Source organism: Megalobrama amblycephala, linkage group LG11, assembly GCF_018812025.1.
Source record: "Megalobrama amblycephala isolate DHTTF-2021 linkage group LG11, ASM1881202v1, whole genome shotgun sequence".
NCBI lineage: Eukaryota > Metazoa > Chordata > Actinopteri > Cypriniformes > Xenocyprididae > Megalobrama > Megalobrama amblycephala.
In genome coordinates this window covers 17,802,652-17,818,080 of record NC_063054.1, presented here as the reverse complement: position 1 = coordinate 17,818,080, position 15,429 = coordinate 17,802,652, and the positions used below count along the sequence as shown (strand labels likewise).

Sequence of the window (15,429 nt, the reverse complement as noted above, 5' to 3'; positions counted from 1 at the left end):
TTATCACATAATGTTACCTTCACAAGGTTAGATCTGGCTTGGCTAAACGGATCTCACCTTGAACTCAGTTAGACGCTCCTCCATGTCATGAGTGGAGAGGAGACTGGCAGCTCCCTCACTGAGCTCACAGACAGAGATGGCACTCCAACACTCAATGTCATTGGCCATTTTATTAATGTCATTCCACAGCTCAAGAGAGCGAGTGTATAGACTGATGTCTGCATCCATCCTCTCAGAGATCTGCACAATAATGAACACTGGTCATAAGTGCATCATACGCATAATATGGTGTAAATAATAAGAAGACCGCAGTTAAAAGAGGACTTTGCATCCCTTATTTCTGACAGTAAAATGACTTTATATATAATATAAAATGACTTTATATATAATATAAATTATATATAAATATACATGTATACATGTAAATATTTCTTAAATAAATACATGAATGTGTATGTATTTATTTATAAATACATGATAAATATACACAGTACACACATATATTATGTAAACAAACTTTTATTTTGGATGCGATTAATCGTGATGAATCATTTGACAGAACTAATTTATTTATTTATTTTATTTATTTTTGTTTGTTTGTTTGTTTGTTAGTTTTCATCAATACCTCCCTTTTATCTGTTTTTTTCCTTTTCCTAACCAGAATGTGTCATAAAAAAATCATAAATCATAAACCATGAAAGACAAAAATACAATAATTATATGATAACAAATAAATGTTCGATATTATAAATAAAGAAAAATACAATATACAAAAAGTTGCAATAAATAAATAAAGATTTCAACTCATTTCCATATCACATAAAACCAGTTCTCATTAACTTGTTACATAGTCATTTGCAGGAGCAATCATTCTTAATGACTAATTCCAGTACAAAAATGAGCATGTTTACATGCTTGCAGCTTGACAATAGGAGATGCTTCCTCTTGTTAGATAAATCCCTGCTCAAGTTATTTCATAAAGTGTTGGGGACTAAGCCGAACATACCAAATAAATGACGCCTAAGGCATCTAATCAAAAGTATTAAATGCACTCACATCCAGCCACTGATCAACAATGGCATCCATCTCCGTTGTGACATTTTCACTCTGAATGCTTTCATCTGGAAGCTTCTTTAGCACATTGGTGAGGCGTTTGCCTGAACCAATGAGCTTATTCAGGTCCTCCTTAGTGGTCGCCAGCTCCGGCCTCACCGCTTCCAGCTGCGCAAACAGAGATAGCAATATTACTTGTGTGTTTGTTATCACAGTTGTAATCTAATGTTTAAAAGGTGGCACACACAGAGGCACTAACCCGTGACAGAGCTCTACGGATGTCCTCGGGGTTGTGTGGGTCCGAATGGGCCACAGTGATGGCATGAGCTCTCTCTACGACCGAGCTGATCCTGGTTCTCATGGTCTGGTATTCCCTACAGAGCTCCAGAAGGTTTGCACAAAGGTCATGGCTGTATGGAGACAAACACGAGCAGTCTCAGATTTTAGGCATGAACTGAGGGAAACATCAATAGTATCAATAGAAATACGCAAACACACACTGCAGTCATGGCAATAGCTCAAAACACTCTTCCCTTTCTTCAGTTTCTTTAATCCGAAGCATAATCTATTTAGAGATTCACCCACGTATGCATCAAACAGCGCACACACAATAAGCCACATTTAAATTGCATTTAAACATGGCAACAGTCACAACCTGTCAAAACATCCATCCATCAACGCACTGGCCCAGTCCAGCCTCTCCCTCCCATAAGTCATCCATATCAAGTTCAATTTGACAAACAATTCATCTATCCAAACACACCGAGTTTCAATGAGAACTTAGTGTACGGTCTAAGACTTGGATACCATAGTAATATACTCACTCCTCCACAATAATCCCCCTAATCCTTTCCCAGGTGGACTGGACTAAGGCTATATCCCGTTGGGCTTCCCCTGCCAGTTCAGAGTCTCTGTGGGCCAGCTGTTCTCCTTTTTCTCCCAACCACAGCTGACTGTGTTGTAGGGCTTGTAGCTCTTCCTCCAACTGCTTCAGCAACCACAACCTGACAAACACAAAATTATTACAACAGCAGAGCACAAAATATACACCGATCAGGCATAACATTATGACCACTGACAGGTGAAGTGAATAACACTGATTATCTCTTCATCACGGCACGTGTTAGTGGGTGGGATATATTAGGCAGCAAGTGAACATTTTGTCCTCAAAGTTGATGTGTTAGATGCAGGAAAAATGGGCAAGCATAAGGATTTGAGCGAGTTTGACAAGGGCCAAATTGTGATGGCTCTTGTGGGGTGTTCCCGGTCTTCAGTGGTCAGTATCTACCAAAAGTGGTCCAAGGAAGAAATAGTGGTGAACTGGCGACAGGGTCATGGGCGGCCAAGGCTCATTGATGCACGTAGGGAGCGAAGGTTGGCCCTTGTGGTCCGATCCAACAGACGAGCTACTGTAGCTCAAATGGCTCAAGAAGTTAATGCTGGTTCTGATAGAAAGGTGTCAGAATACACAGTGCATCGCAGTTTGTTGCGTATGGGGCTGCATAGCCGCAAACCAGTCAGGGTGCCCATGCTGACCTCTGTCCACCGCCGAAAGTGCCAACAGAGAGCATGTGAACATCAGAACTGGACAACGTAGCAATGGAAGAAGGTGGCCTGGTCTAATGAATCACGTTTTCTTTTACAACACGTGGATGGCCGGGTGAATGTATGTCACTTACCTGGGGAACACATGGCACCAGGATGCACTATGGGAAGAAGGCAAGCCGGTGGAGGCAGTGTGATGCTTTGGGCAATGTTCTGCTGGGAAATCTTGGGTCCTGCCATCCATGTGGATGTTACTTTGACACGTACCACCTACCTAAGCACTGTTGCAGACCACGTACACCTTTTCATGGAAACGGTATTCCCTGGTGGCTGTGCCCTCTTTCAGCAGGATAATGCCCCGTGCCACACAGCAAAAATGGTTCAGGAATGGTTTGAGGAGCACAACAATGAGACTGAGGTGTTCCCCACCTGTGAAATTCCCCAGATCTCAATCCAATCAAGCATCTGTGGGATGTGCTGAACAAACAAGTCTGATCCATGGAGGCCCCACCTTGCAACCTACAGGATCTGCTGCTAACATCTTGGTGCCAGATACCACAGCACACCTTCAGGGGTCTAGTGGAGTCCATGCCTCGACAGGTCATGGCTGTTTTGGCAGCAAAAGGGGGACCAACACAATATTAGGAAGATGTCATAATGTTATGCCTGATCGGTGTAAGTTTGCCAACATAACAATAAAATTACAAAACATTACATTTACATTTGCCCAAAGTAAACAACTAAACACCTCAATATCAAGTCCACATTTTTGGCACGTCAAACATAACTATTATACCAAAATAACCACAGCAGCACAGTGTTAACATTTTTAATACATCAGACAGTTCCCTAAAGACAGTAATGTAAAGAAAACAGAAAAAGTGCCTGTACCTCTGTTGAAAGGCCTGTATGGTGGCCTCTGTAGGCCACGGTATATTGGCTCTGTCCTCCAGCTTTGCCAGACTCCCAAGTAGCAGCTCCTTCCGCCCCCTAAAGGAACTCCACATAGTCGCTAGTGCCTCTGCCTCACTCTGCTTTGTCCCAATGCTCCTCTGAAGCACCTGCACGCTCGACGCAACATCATCCACCAGCCCTCTGCAGGACGTTCTTTCCCCCTCTGCCCCTTGTAAATGAAAGTGTGCCTTGTTTAGGATGATATCCAGGCTAATGGCATGCACCTCCAGAGATGCTAACTCCTTGGCAAGGTCCCCCAGCTCCTGATTTATATCCCGGACTTTGGAGTCATTCCAGCTCCCTCTTCCTTCAACCTCTTCCTGGAATGTCTGTACAGAGGTTCTGGCTTTATTATAGGTCTTATAGAAGTCTTTTAGTTTGAGTAGTGCTTCATCTCGATGCTCTACTAAACTCTGTGCTTCACTAAAGAGTTGAAGGCAGTCCTCCTTCCTGGTCTGGAGATGCTGCAGGTCTTTTGGGGATATAGACGGGCTGAGGGCATCTAGATGTGGCTGTAAGGACTCCAATAACTTTCCTTGTGTCTGAAGGGACGTCTTGTCCTCCTTTAGAACATTGGAGAAACCAGATAATTATATATATTTTCAATTAAGACATTAATTAAAGAATTATGATTGGATGATAAAATTTAAAGACATAATGTACCTTGGTTTTGGATTCAGCAGACTGGAGATCAGTGATGCTGACTTTGCAGGTGCTTTGAATGTGCCTGAGGAAGTTCTCAGTCCACTGAGTCAGAGCAAGCGAGACCTGACTGAACTGCTCCAACTGAGCAAGATGGGACTGAAGTTCCTGAATCCTAAAAATATAAAATTAAAAGGTCAACAACAAGCCATCAAGTTAAAGGTACACTATGTAACTTTATTTTGTACAAAATGTATAACAAAGAGTGAGTACATCATGAATCCATCTTCCAAACCATCGTTTTGTCTTATCCTGAATCACTGCAGTACGCCTATAATAAGTGCTTATATTCTATTTTAGACCTGGCAGGATGACAACCGCTGCGGAGTAGCTCAGTACCTGCGTGACTCATCATATAGCTCGGGCTACAATGTTCTTCCGCAAGACGCGTTAAGTTTCATTTATTAATTGCTAGAGAGCCAAAAGTTACATAGTGTACCTTTAAATATTCAAGGAATACTTGTAATGCAAATGAAACAATGTAAAACATGCAGTGAGAAACATAATTCACACAAAATTTTAATTAACACAATTAGACCTACGTGACTTTCTTAACCCTAATTGGGTGTTTGGGGTCAATATGACCCCAAGGGACTTTTCCTTGGTTAAAAAACATGGTTCCCTTCATCTGAGTGGCATAAGATTTTTTTGATCTCTCTCTTTTTTTTTACATTATCTATCTATACACACACACAAAAGCTGGGCTTGATTCCGTTGTTCTGAAAGTATGCAAAGAAAAAAAATATATATATATTTAAAAATCACAGTCTGGGCGTTTGGGGTCAGTATGACCCCAATTGAAAATGAATGGAAAAAGAGAAAGAAATTTGTTTTTTAGATTTCATTTGTCATAAAAAATATCAATAATTCTGGTATAAATCTGAAAATTTCCACACATAAATGAAGGCCTGGTACTAGAGCACAAATGCAATGTGGAACAAACATAATCACACACACACACACACACACACACACACACACACACACACACACACACACACACACACACACACACACACACACACACAGGTGTGTGTTCACTCTTCACTCCTGTTCATATCTGCTTATGATTTTTTTGTTGGTTTTATTTACTTTTTTAAATTCATTTCTTATTCTGAATAATTATTTTCGGAGTAATTATTTTTATACATTGGATTATTGAAATATATAATATGTGATTACAATCAAGTCTTGTCTTTTAGTAGCAACTTATGAGGCATTATTGCAACAAAAAAAGACACTTCAAAAGTCTCAAATAACAACAAAGTACTTTGACAAAAATAATAATTTAATGTATTTTACAATGTTTAAATATATATTTTCACAAAATATACATCACAAAAACTGTTATAAGAGCAGTTAGCCACATCCAGAAAAATGAACGGATCTCTATGCGCCTCTTCTGGATGTATATGGTAATTACACTTTTTTTTCTAAAACTGTATTGCCTACAGATTTTTCTCTAACCAGCAGATGGCAGAATCTCTGCCGCTAACACCTAGATCAATATCCAGAAACAACTCATATTTAATTTTGATCATTATTAGTTTTTTTTTTTTTTTTTCATAAAAAATTTCATATGCATGCTAATGGTGATGCACTTGTTTGAGACACACTGTAAGATAGATCGATTTTATAATATCATATTAAATGCTGGATGGCTTGTGTTGATAAATGGCATGCAATTAATTTTAAAACGTAATATATGATGGAGAAAATTCTGTATTACTGTTACTAAAAATAAAGCTGCATCTGATTATGCTATGTTAGCAACTTGACAAAATAGTGTTTTTCTCTGAGGCATTGTAAAGCATGATACTCGCAAAAAATCAAGAAAATTAGATTTAAACAATAAGACTAAACGTGTTGCGCTACAAAACAATTAGTTTTCTGTCTATAAATATATCAAAACAGTTGTTCCCTTGTCTATTAAAACATGTAATATATTAAAGCGTCTTTGGTGTTTCCATGGTTTCTACAAAATAAAACCGGAAACCAAGTGTGACGCGGGTATGACGCAATTGACAGGCGACTCCTCACACCTCCCGGAGCCTTGGTTAAAATTGCAATTTTCTCACGATTTACAAATAGTTGGAAACATTTGGGATATTATAAGTACTCAAGTGAACAAAATATATAACACTGGCCTAGTGGTTTTTGGATATTTTACTGCAAAAATATTACATATTGCACCTTTAATATTTTTAGTTTTTTCTGGGAGAGAAAGAGACAAATTTAAAAATGTGTATATTTTAGAAGCACATCAGCAAACAGATGACAAGGACAAAAAATATAAATTATTACCTGAGTGGTATATTAGTACTGAGAGAACACCACCTCTCTTCCAGGCTACAGTGAAGATCTCTAAGCTCTGCGGTCCTTTCCACTGAGGCTGAGGAGTACAGAGACTCTGCTCGGGTCTCCAAACTTTCCAACAAAGACTCCTGAGTGGGAACTTCTGACTGCATGTCCTGGTACACCATAAAAAAGATGTTATTGGTTCTTTGCCATTTTTGTCATAGTGTCACAAAATTGTTTTTGAGAATTTTAAATGAGTGATGGTAATTCAAATCATAAACATTAAACATAACGAACCTAGGATGTGGAGAATGAAAACACCCAAAATACCCTTCAGTCTTCACACTCACCTGCAGCATCTGAAGATGGCTTTGTAGCTTCACATTGTCTGTGGTCAGGTAGGGAGAATCTGAACTGCATAGAGTTTCACACCTGTTCAACCAGGACTGCAGAAGTGAAAGATCTCTCTCACATCTAAAAATCAGACAGCCAAAACATTGTTTTTTTATATTACAATCATTTAAATGACAAAAAAAAACACTTTAATTGCAGTCAACATGCATTATGTAACAAATAAATATGCAAACACATGCCTTTGCCACAGAGTCAACAGGTTCTCCAGTTTTGATTGCTTTTCAGTGGCTTGCTGGGTATATAATTTGTGAGCCTGCTGAAGGTCAGCCACTGCTTTCTCCATCCGTCCCCCATCAGACAGCCTCCTCCAGCCCAGACTCAGAGACATCAGCCTGGGCCCCAGCTGCTGTAGACGCTGCACTACATCCTGAGAATGAAGGAAATAAATGTTACTCTAGCGGCCTCAAATGCCTTTTATATAATCATATTTTTAAAGGCAACAGTTAAGTGAAACTTGTAGTACATGGTTTTTAAATAGGGTTATGTGCAACAAACTTCTGTATTCTATAAAAGAGGTCTCATCACTTCCAATTCAGGTCTTGTGTATGTGTTTTTTTAAATATAGGGCTGTTTTACTCAAGACACCTTCAAAGGAGTAAAGCAAAGATGAGCATAACGCACGTCCTGATTTTGCTGAGTTAGATATGTTCCTGGGTCAACATATTTTGTTGATCCTGGAACAACATTCCAGTCTGAAAATTTAGTCTTACCGCTATTCCTATCCCTAAACCTAACCCTACCCATAAGTTATCCCCAAAATCAGAGGGAAATGATAGATGAATAACACTGATGTAGAAGCACCAATTCATGATTTTAAGTCTAAATTTGCCATAATCTGTAAACTTGCCCCTCAAATCTGACTGGTTGATTTGAATGTTGTTCCAGGATCAATAAAAATGTTGACCCAGGAACATGTTGAACTCAGCAAAATCAGGTTCTGCGAGCATAACTAATGTCCATCGCATATGCAATTTGATATCTAAAAGTTTTTTTTATTTTTCTTCTTCTCAGTAACATTTAGATATTTAAACAGCATAAAATGCCAACAACAAAAAAAACTAGCTAGGTTAGCTTACAACCTTAAAAATCTGCAGATATCGACGTCCGTTTGTACTGCCGTTAACACTTTCTCCAAGCAGATGAAATGAGATCTGTTTTCCTGTTTGTTTATGTGACATTCGGCATAAAGCTTATAGGGCGTCTTATACTAATTGCCCCCTGGCTGAATGTGTGGATTATTTCATGCAGCCCTTCAAGTGTAAATAGTTTATCCTTTAATCCGGTCTGCAAATTGATTTTTACTTTCTGCATTTTTGGTTTGGTCTTCGTTACCCTGCAGTTCTCTTAGGATTACTAAACAGCAGTCAATATATTTTACCACATGGCTGATTATAATAGCCCAAAACACAAAAACAAAACTGAAGCTGTATCCTAAGAGACGGCAACAAACAGACATGCTGCATCTAATCCAGTCACTTAATTTGAAATAAAATGTAATATTTATAAATATCATACTGCACATGTGAACTGATTTTTATGTATTTTAGTCAACTTTTAATCTTTACAAAACTATATTGTGATGATTGTATATATATATACTGGTATTTGTTGAAACTGCTAAGACCACCTGGCTAATGGCCCTCAATTTGAGTTTTACACCCCTGGTCTAAATAATATATTCAGTATGGTATGGAAATTGATTTATTTAGGACTTAAGTTGTCTGTTCCAGACACATGTAATACTAACCATATGTTCATGGAGAGTTTTATATGTTCTTGATGCTGATGTACAGGAAGTAACTGGTATTTTCAGTTTTTCCTGTAGTCCATTCAGCAAACCTTCCACCTAAGATACGTGATAACATTGAATAACACACATCCAACATTGCTTGAATAATATATCAAATCAGAGTAGCACAGAGAGCCATGTATATAGTGTTACCTCATTGAGATCTTGAATAAATTGTTTTGTATTTCTCAAACTAGAGTGAAGCTCTGCCTCTCGTTGCTCCACGCTGTTCTTAAACTCTTCCCGGTACCTTTCAATCTGCATCAGACGTGCTTTAATTCGCCCTGCCTCATTCGGTGCAATGAACTGAATTAAAGATTGAAACTCTGTCTCCAATTGGCTAAAGATGTCCATCTTCTCCTCTAAGCCCTCCTTCAACATCTAATAGGGAAAACAATGAGGAGACTTCATTCATTGAGTGCTAAATGAAACCTGAATCATGTTGTCTGGTTAATTTGGTTATGTTTATTAAGTTACGGTCTTCTGATCCCGGTCAGTATCTTTGTTTACCTCCACCATGTGAATCTGCTCATCCAGCTTGGCAGAGGTTCTGCTGAAAGCTTCAAGCTCCCTCTTACCATCACAGACCCAGGAGAAGAAAGCCTCAGACTCACAACTGAACCTTTGCCACCATCTGTGCATCATCTCCAGATCTGACACACTATTGGAACAGAGACAGGAAAGGAACACCTTTTGTGAAAAAGAGTACCCCTAAAAAGAGTAGTTATTATTGAAATAAGGTACTTTAAAAGAATGTTCTCTTTACAGAATGCACACTTTTTTATCAAATTAAAGGTGCCCTTATTTCAAAAATTGAATTTACCTTGGCATAGTTAAATAACAAGAGTTCAGTACATGGAAAAGACATACAGTGAGTCTCAAACCCCATTGTTTCCTCCTTCTTATATAAATCTCATTTGTTTAAAAGACCTCCGAAGAACAGGCGAATCTCAACATAACACTGACTGTTACGTAACAGTTGGGGTGTACGCCCCAATATTTGCATAATGCCAGCCCATGATGTTCCCAACATTATAAAAGGCATTAGACAAGGGCAGCTAGTTAAAGTCTGGAGCTGCACACAGCCGAATCATCAGACTAGGTAAGCAAGAACAACAGCAAAAAATGGCAGATAGAGCAATAATAACTAACATAATCCATGATAGCATGATATTTTTACTGATATTTGTAAATTGTCTTTCTAAATGTTTCGTTAGCATGTTTAATGTACTGTTAAAAGAGGTTAAAGTTACCATCGTTTCTTACTGTATTCACGGAGACAATTTTAATTTTTTAAACACTTGCAGTCTGTATAATGCATAAACACAACTTCATTCTTTATAAATCTCTCCAACAGTGTAGCAATAGCTGTTAGCCACGGAGGACAGCCTCAAATTCACTCAGAATAAAACTTTAACATCCAAATAAATACTATACTCACATAATTCGAAGCATGCATGCAGCATGCATGACGAACATCTTGTAAAGATCCATTTGAGGGTTATATTAGCTGTGTGAACTTTGTAAATGCGCTGTAATATAGTCGACAGCTGGTGTGGCAGGGAGCACGCGATTTAAGGGGGCGGCGCCGAGTGTAAATCAGTGCATTGTTAATGATGCCCCAAAATAGGCAGTTCAAAAAAATAATAAAAAAAAATCTATTGGGTATTTTGAGCTGAAACTTCACAGACACATTCAGGAGACACCTTAGACTTATATTACATCTTGTGAAAGAACGTTCTTGGGCACCTTTAATATTATATTATCTGAAAATTCAGTTTTTAAAAAATATATACAATTAAGCACACTTCTTTTTCATAAGGAACATAACTAAGGAATTCACAAAGAATGAATTTTCATAGTATTTGCAGTCTGCATCATTTGGCACCCGATTCACTACACGATTCAATCATAACGCAAATCAGGCAACATTGTAAAAATGCCCCAAAATGTTATTGCATCTAGCAGGCATATTCTGAGTAAGGTTGATGTAGATGTAGTAGAATATTGCAATCTGGCATCATACTCTTGAATTGTTCTCTATTTTAGTAAGGTTTACTTGCATGTAGGCTGCTACAAGAAATAAGGTGCGTATATGTATGTACAGTAGATATAAGCAAATTGACTTAAAGCTGTCTTACATTTTCCTGAGGCTGGTCTGTATCTCCTGCAGTCTCTCTTTTGTGGACTGGGCCTGATCCTGTAGTAAAGACTGATTGTGAGAACCAAGTTTAATATCTGCTGCCTTCTTCACCAGGGACTCAGCTTGTACAGCAAACGTGATACCCTGCTCATGAAGCTCCTAAACAAACACACACAGATATGAGTATTATTCTCAGTCCAAAGTTCATTAAACATGTAACTAATATATATTTTTTGTCTGTGCTCTCACTTTAACATTTTTCATTTCAGTCTTGAGGTTGTCCAGGCTGCTGAAGATGAGCTCCCTCTGCAGGATAGGACTGACAAGGCACACAAACTGCCAGATGGCCTCTCTCTCCAAATCAAACTCTTGCCATGCATTCACAGTGACCTGAAGAGCAATGAGAATCAAACATTACCAACTGCAAGTAATTTGAGTGATTACATTTCTTGCCAATTACTCATGCTGCATTACAGGGTTGCATCTCTCTGAAGAGAGGGTCGTTCTAAAGCTTTAAGGCCTACAATTGTACACAACAATATTCAGTCAACATGACTTTTACATTTGTTTTTTCAACATTAGGCTACCAGTGTTGGGGAAAGTTTTGAAACTTATACGTTATAATATTGTAATACATTACAATATTGCGTTACTAGAAAGTAACTAATTGCATTACTTAGTTACTTTTTTATGGAAAGTAATGTGTTACGTTACTTTTGTGATACTTTTTCTAACCTGGGCTGGGTTAGAAAATGTAAAGGCACTTTAACACTTTCACAAGTGAAATTAAAAAGCCTCAGGCTGAAGGAAATTCACACCTGTAGAGTAGAGGTTAAGCACAAATGTGATATTTATCTAAAGCCATTTTTACTTATTATTGTTGAATTGGATCATCGATCAGGTCAGCAGCAAAGGCACTGGTTAATAAAGTGAGATTAAATACATAAAGTATATTTGAGTAATTTAACATTTAAAGGTGCCCTAGATTCAAAAATTGAATTTACCTCGGCATAGTTAAAAAACAAGAGTTCAGTACATGGAAATGACATACAGTGAGTCTCAAACACCATTGTTTCCTCCTTCTTATATAAATCTCATTTGTTTAAAAGACCTCTGAAGAACAGGAGAATCTCAACATAATACCGACTGTTACGTAACAGTCGGGGTGTACGCCCCCAATATTTGCATATGCCAGCCAATGATTGAGGCATTACACAAGGGCAGCCAGTATTAACGTCTGGATGTGCACAGCTGAATCATCAGACTAGGTAAGCAAGCAAGGACAATAGCAAAAAATGGCAGAAGGAGCAATAATAACTGACATGATTCATGATAACATGATATTTTTAGTGATATTTGTAAATTGTCTTTCTAAATGTTTCGTTTGCATGTTGCTAATGTACTGTTAAATGTGGTTAAAGTTACCATCGTTTCTTACTGTATTCACGGAGACGAGAGCCGTCGCTATTTTCATTTTTAAACACTTGCAGTCTGTATAATTCATAAACACAACTTCATTCTTTATAAATCTCTCCAACAGTGTAGCATTAGCCGTTAGCCACGGAGCACAGCCTCAAATTCATTCAGAATCAATGTAAACATCAAAATAAACACTGTACTTACTCGATTAGACATGCTGCATGACGAACACTTTGTAAAGATCCATTTTGAGGGTTATATTAGCTGTTTGAACTTTTTTTCATGTTGTTTAAGGCAAGCGCGAGCTCTTGGGGCGTGGAGCACGAGATTTAAAGGGCCACACACCCTGAATCGGCTCATTTCTAATTATGCCCCAAAATAGGCAGTTAAAAAATAAATAAAAAAAAATCTATTGGGTATTTTGAGCTGAAACTTCACAGACACATTCAGGGGACACCTAAGACTTATATTACATCTTTTAAAAAAAAGTTCTAGGGCACCTTTAATTATTGCAGGTTTGCATTTCACTGTTTTTATTATCAGGAATACTGAATCTGTTTTCGTGCAAGAGAGAAGAGTAAATGCATGCTCACATTTAGTCTAGAACTACAATAACCATCATGTTTACACAGCACAATACAACACCTCTGCACTTTCTCCTGGTTTCTCTCAACATGTGGACAAGAGAGGTGTCATTCAATAAATGGGAAAACAAAGTAATTTGCGTTACTTATTTGAAAAAAAAAATAATTCAGATATTTTGTTGAAAATTTAAAAGTAATGCATTACTTTACTAGTTACTTGGAAAAAGTAATTAACTCACATTACTTGTAATGTATTATCCCCAACACAGGGAAACCTGGTTCTTCAAAGAAGGTGTCGAGGTTGAAAAAAATCTTGATTTTTAGTTGCTTTAGCCTAATTTAATGCTTGTTTTATCTTATTATTTTTTTTATTCTTCATTTTCTTTAGATCATTTTAAGTCATCTTGAGGCCCCTTGGAAGTTTTCTGAGGCCTCCCCTGAGAACCACTGCTTTGGCCAGATTCTAAAGTAGCATCACATGGTTCCTTCATGGAGAGGGCAATCCCAGTATGCATTGCAATGAGCTCAGTTAAATACTAAATACAAGATGGTGGACTTGGTGAGAGAAATGCTTATAATGATACTTATATTTCATACAACACATTAAAAGTGTACAAAAAATATAAATCGTAACAAAACATGTATTTTATACCAAATATTAGTGTGTATCTGTTTTCTTCATAGAGTATCGCTGTTAGCATAGCAACATACTAACGTCAAACTGACTGAGAGTCGAGTCTAAAATGAGGAGTGCTATTTGTTGCAACACTGGAAGTCAGTCATTTATGAGGTTTAATAACAGTTAAGATCCTGCCTATGTAGCTAAATTGCTATGAGCTAACATATGGAGAGCTTTCTGAACAGTTTTTACAGACACTTTAGAGGGAATAAACTGAATTATAATATGGCATGTGTGTAAATATCATTTGACTGAAAGTGTTACCTGCAGGTGTTTCTCCTTAGCTGCCCAGTCTTCTTTGCAGAAATTACCTTGAGATCTCACATCCGTCTCTTTTGCTTCCTGTGCCTTCAGATTTTGCTGAGTACACACCATGAAAAATCGACAGACAATAAAGAGAAGGGGAAAAATAGAAGGAAAGGAAAAAAATTAATAAATGATCCTTACATTCACCCCTTGGAATATTATGCACGGGAAAGAATCACTTATTCACAGCAATCAGATTAGCAAATAAAATTGATAAGATTCATCATGTCTATTGCATTATATGTGTCAACGCAATGAATTCTACAGTCCCTACCTGGTGAATGAGGAGCAGCTGTTTGGCTTCTGTTATATTTTCTGCATTCAGTATTCTTCTGTGCTCGTCCGTCTGAATCACCTCCTCCTCCTTCACCTCCTTTCCAGTCTTTATGTTCCCTTCATTGGCCACAGCAACGGGAGCATCCTGAGAAAACAGTAAAAGATTTTAACCATGCAAAATAGCATCAATGCAAAATGTCAAACAGTAAAGCCACAGTACAATAAAAAGTTCCTGCAGATGATATGAAATATGCACATAGAGAATTTTATTCTAATAGCCACATATTAACATTTGCATAAAATTTTCTTGCACACATTTTCTTTCCAATGTGAACATGGCACATGACATTTTCCCATGAGCAAAGAGGGGGACTGGCAACAGTACACCTTGCATTTAAACTAGCGGACATGAGAACCACTCTTCACCTCAGACAGAGACAGCAGCAGTGCAGAAAACTGTTGTTTAAGTTTTTCAAGAGCAGCTCTCTGTGCGTGAACCTCACTCTCAGGACTTATCTCCTCCAGCACAGCAAGACGAGCTTTGAGCCAATCCAGGGTCTCGCCCTGAGCCTTTACCGCCCGACGCTGCATCTGCAGAGGGAAGGAGAGCGAGGTCAGCTGAAGTCACATAACAGACAGTGGTTTGCATACACATACTGTATACAGCATGCAAATGAGCACAAATCACAGATTTGGGGTGAGCTTACCTGGACAGAGGAGATTTCAGCACCAATTTGCATCGTCTGCTGGGAGAGAAGCCATCCAGACAGCTCACTAAACCTGGAGCACAGCAAAGAAAAAATAAATCAATCAATCAAAAACAACAACAACAAAAAAAACAACTTACTCAACAGCATGTTGTCTCTTGTGAAAAAGAAATGTACTCAACTGTACTGAATGTGCACTTGTAGTTTACTTCAAAGTATATTTTTAAAAACTGTACATGCAGGTAAATAAATGGCCACTTAAATGTACATAAAGAAAGTACCCTTTCATGACTATGTTTCTTAAAGGTGCTGTAGAACGTCTTTTTAAAAGATGTAATATAAGTCTAAGGTGTCCCCTGAATGTGTCTGTGAAGTTTCAGCTCAAAATACCCCATAGATTTTCTTTTATTCATTTTTTTAACTGCCTATTTTGGGGCATCATTAAATATGCGCCGATTCAGGCTGCGGACCCTTTAAATCTCGTGCTCCCCACCCCCGGAGCTCGCGCTTGCCTTTAACAGCATAAACAAAGTTCAAACAGCTAATATAACCCTCAAAAT

General features: G+C 38.1%; 1 protein-coding gene across 3 annotated transcripts in view; it reads right to left on the bottom strand.

Annotated features, from left to right (window-relative positions):
* The window catches only part of syne1a (spectrin repeat containing, nuclear envelope 1a), a 160,053-nt gene that overhangs the window by 88,162 nt on the left and 56,462 nt on the right, over positions 1 to 15,429 (bottom strand). For 2 of the 3 annotated variants that reach the window (XM_048206455.1, XM_048206456.1), the window contains exons 1-8: positions 6,903 to 7,022; positions 6,559 to 6,725; positions 4,216 to 4,369; positions 3,490 to 4,115; positions 1,878 to 2,057; positions 1,313 to 1,463; positions 1,057 to 1,221; positions 58 to 240 (exon numbers count right to left, since the gene is read on the bottom strand). In XM_048206455.1, coding sequence (XP_048062412.1) covers positions 58 to 240; positions 1,057 to 1,221; positions 1,313 to 1,463; positions 1,878 to 2,057; positions 3,490 to 4,115; positions 4,216 to 4,369; positions 6,559 to 6,725; positions 6,903 to 6,911 — 1,635 coding nt within the window. In that variant the 5' untranslated portion in view covers positions 6,912 to 7,022. Of the gene's footprint in view, positions 1 to 57; positions 241 to 1,056; positions 1,222 to 1,312; positions 1,464 to 1,877; positions 2,058 to 3,489; positions 4,116 to 4,215; positions 4,370 to 6,558; positions 6,726 to 6,902; positions 7,027 to 7,145; positions 7,334 to 8,713; positions 8,813 to 8,908; positions 9,137 to 9,265; positions 9,417 to 10,896; positions 11,058 to 11,147; positions 11,289 to 13,844; positions 13,941 to 14,160; positions 14,308 to 14,588; positions 14,754 to 14,869; positions 14,943 to 15,429 lie in introns of those variants that run through there. The other variant, XM_048206457.1, reaches the window with a different exon arrangement.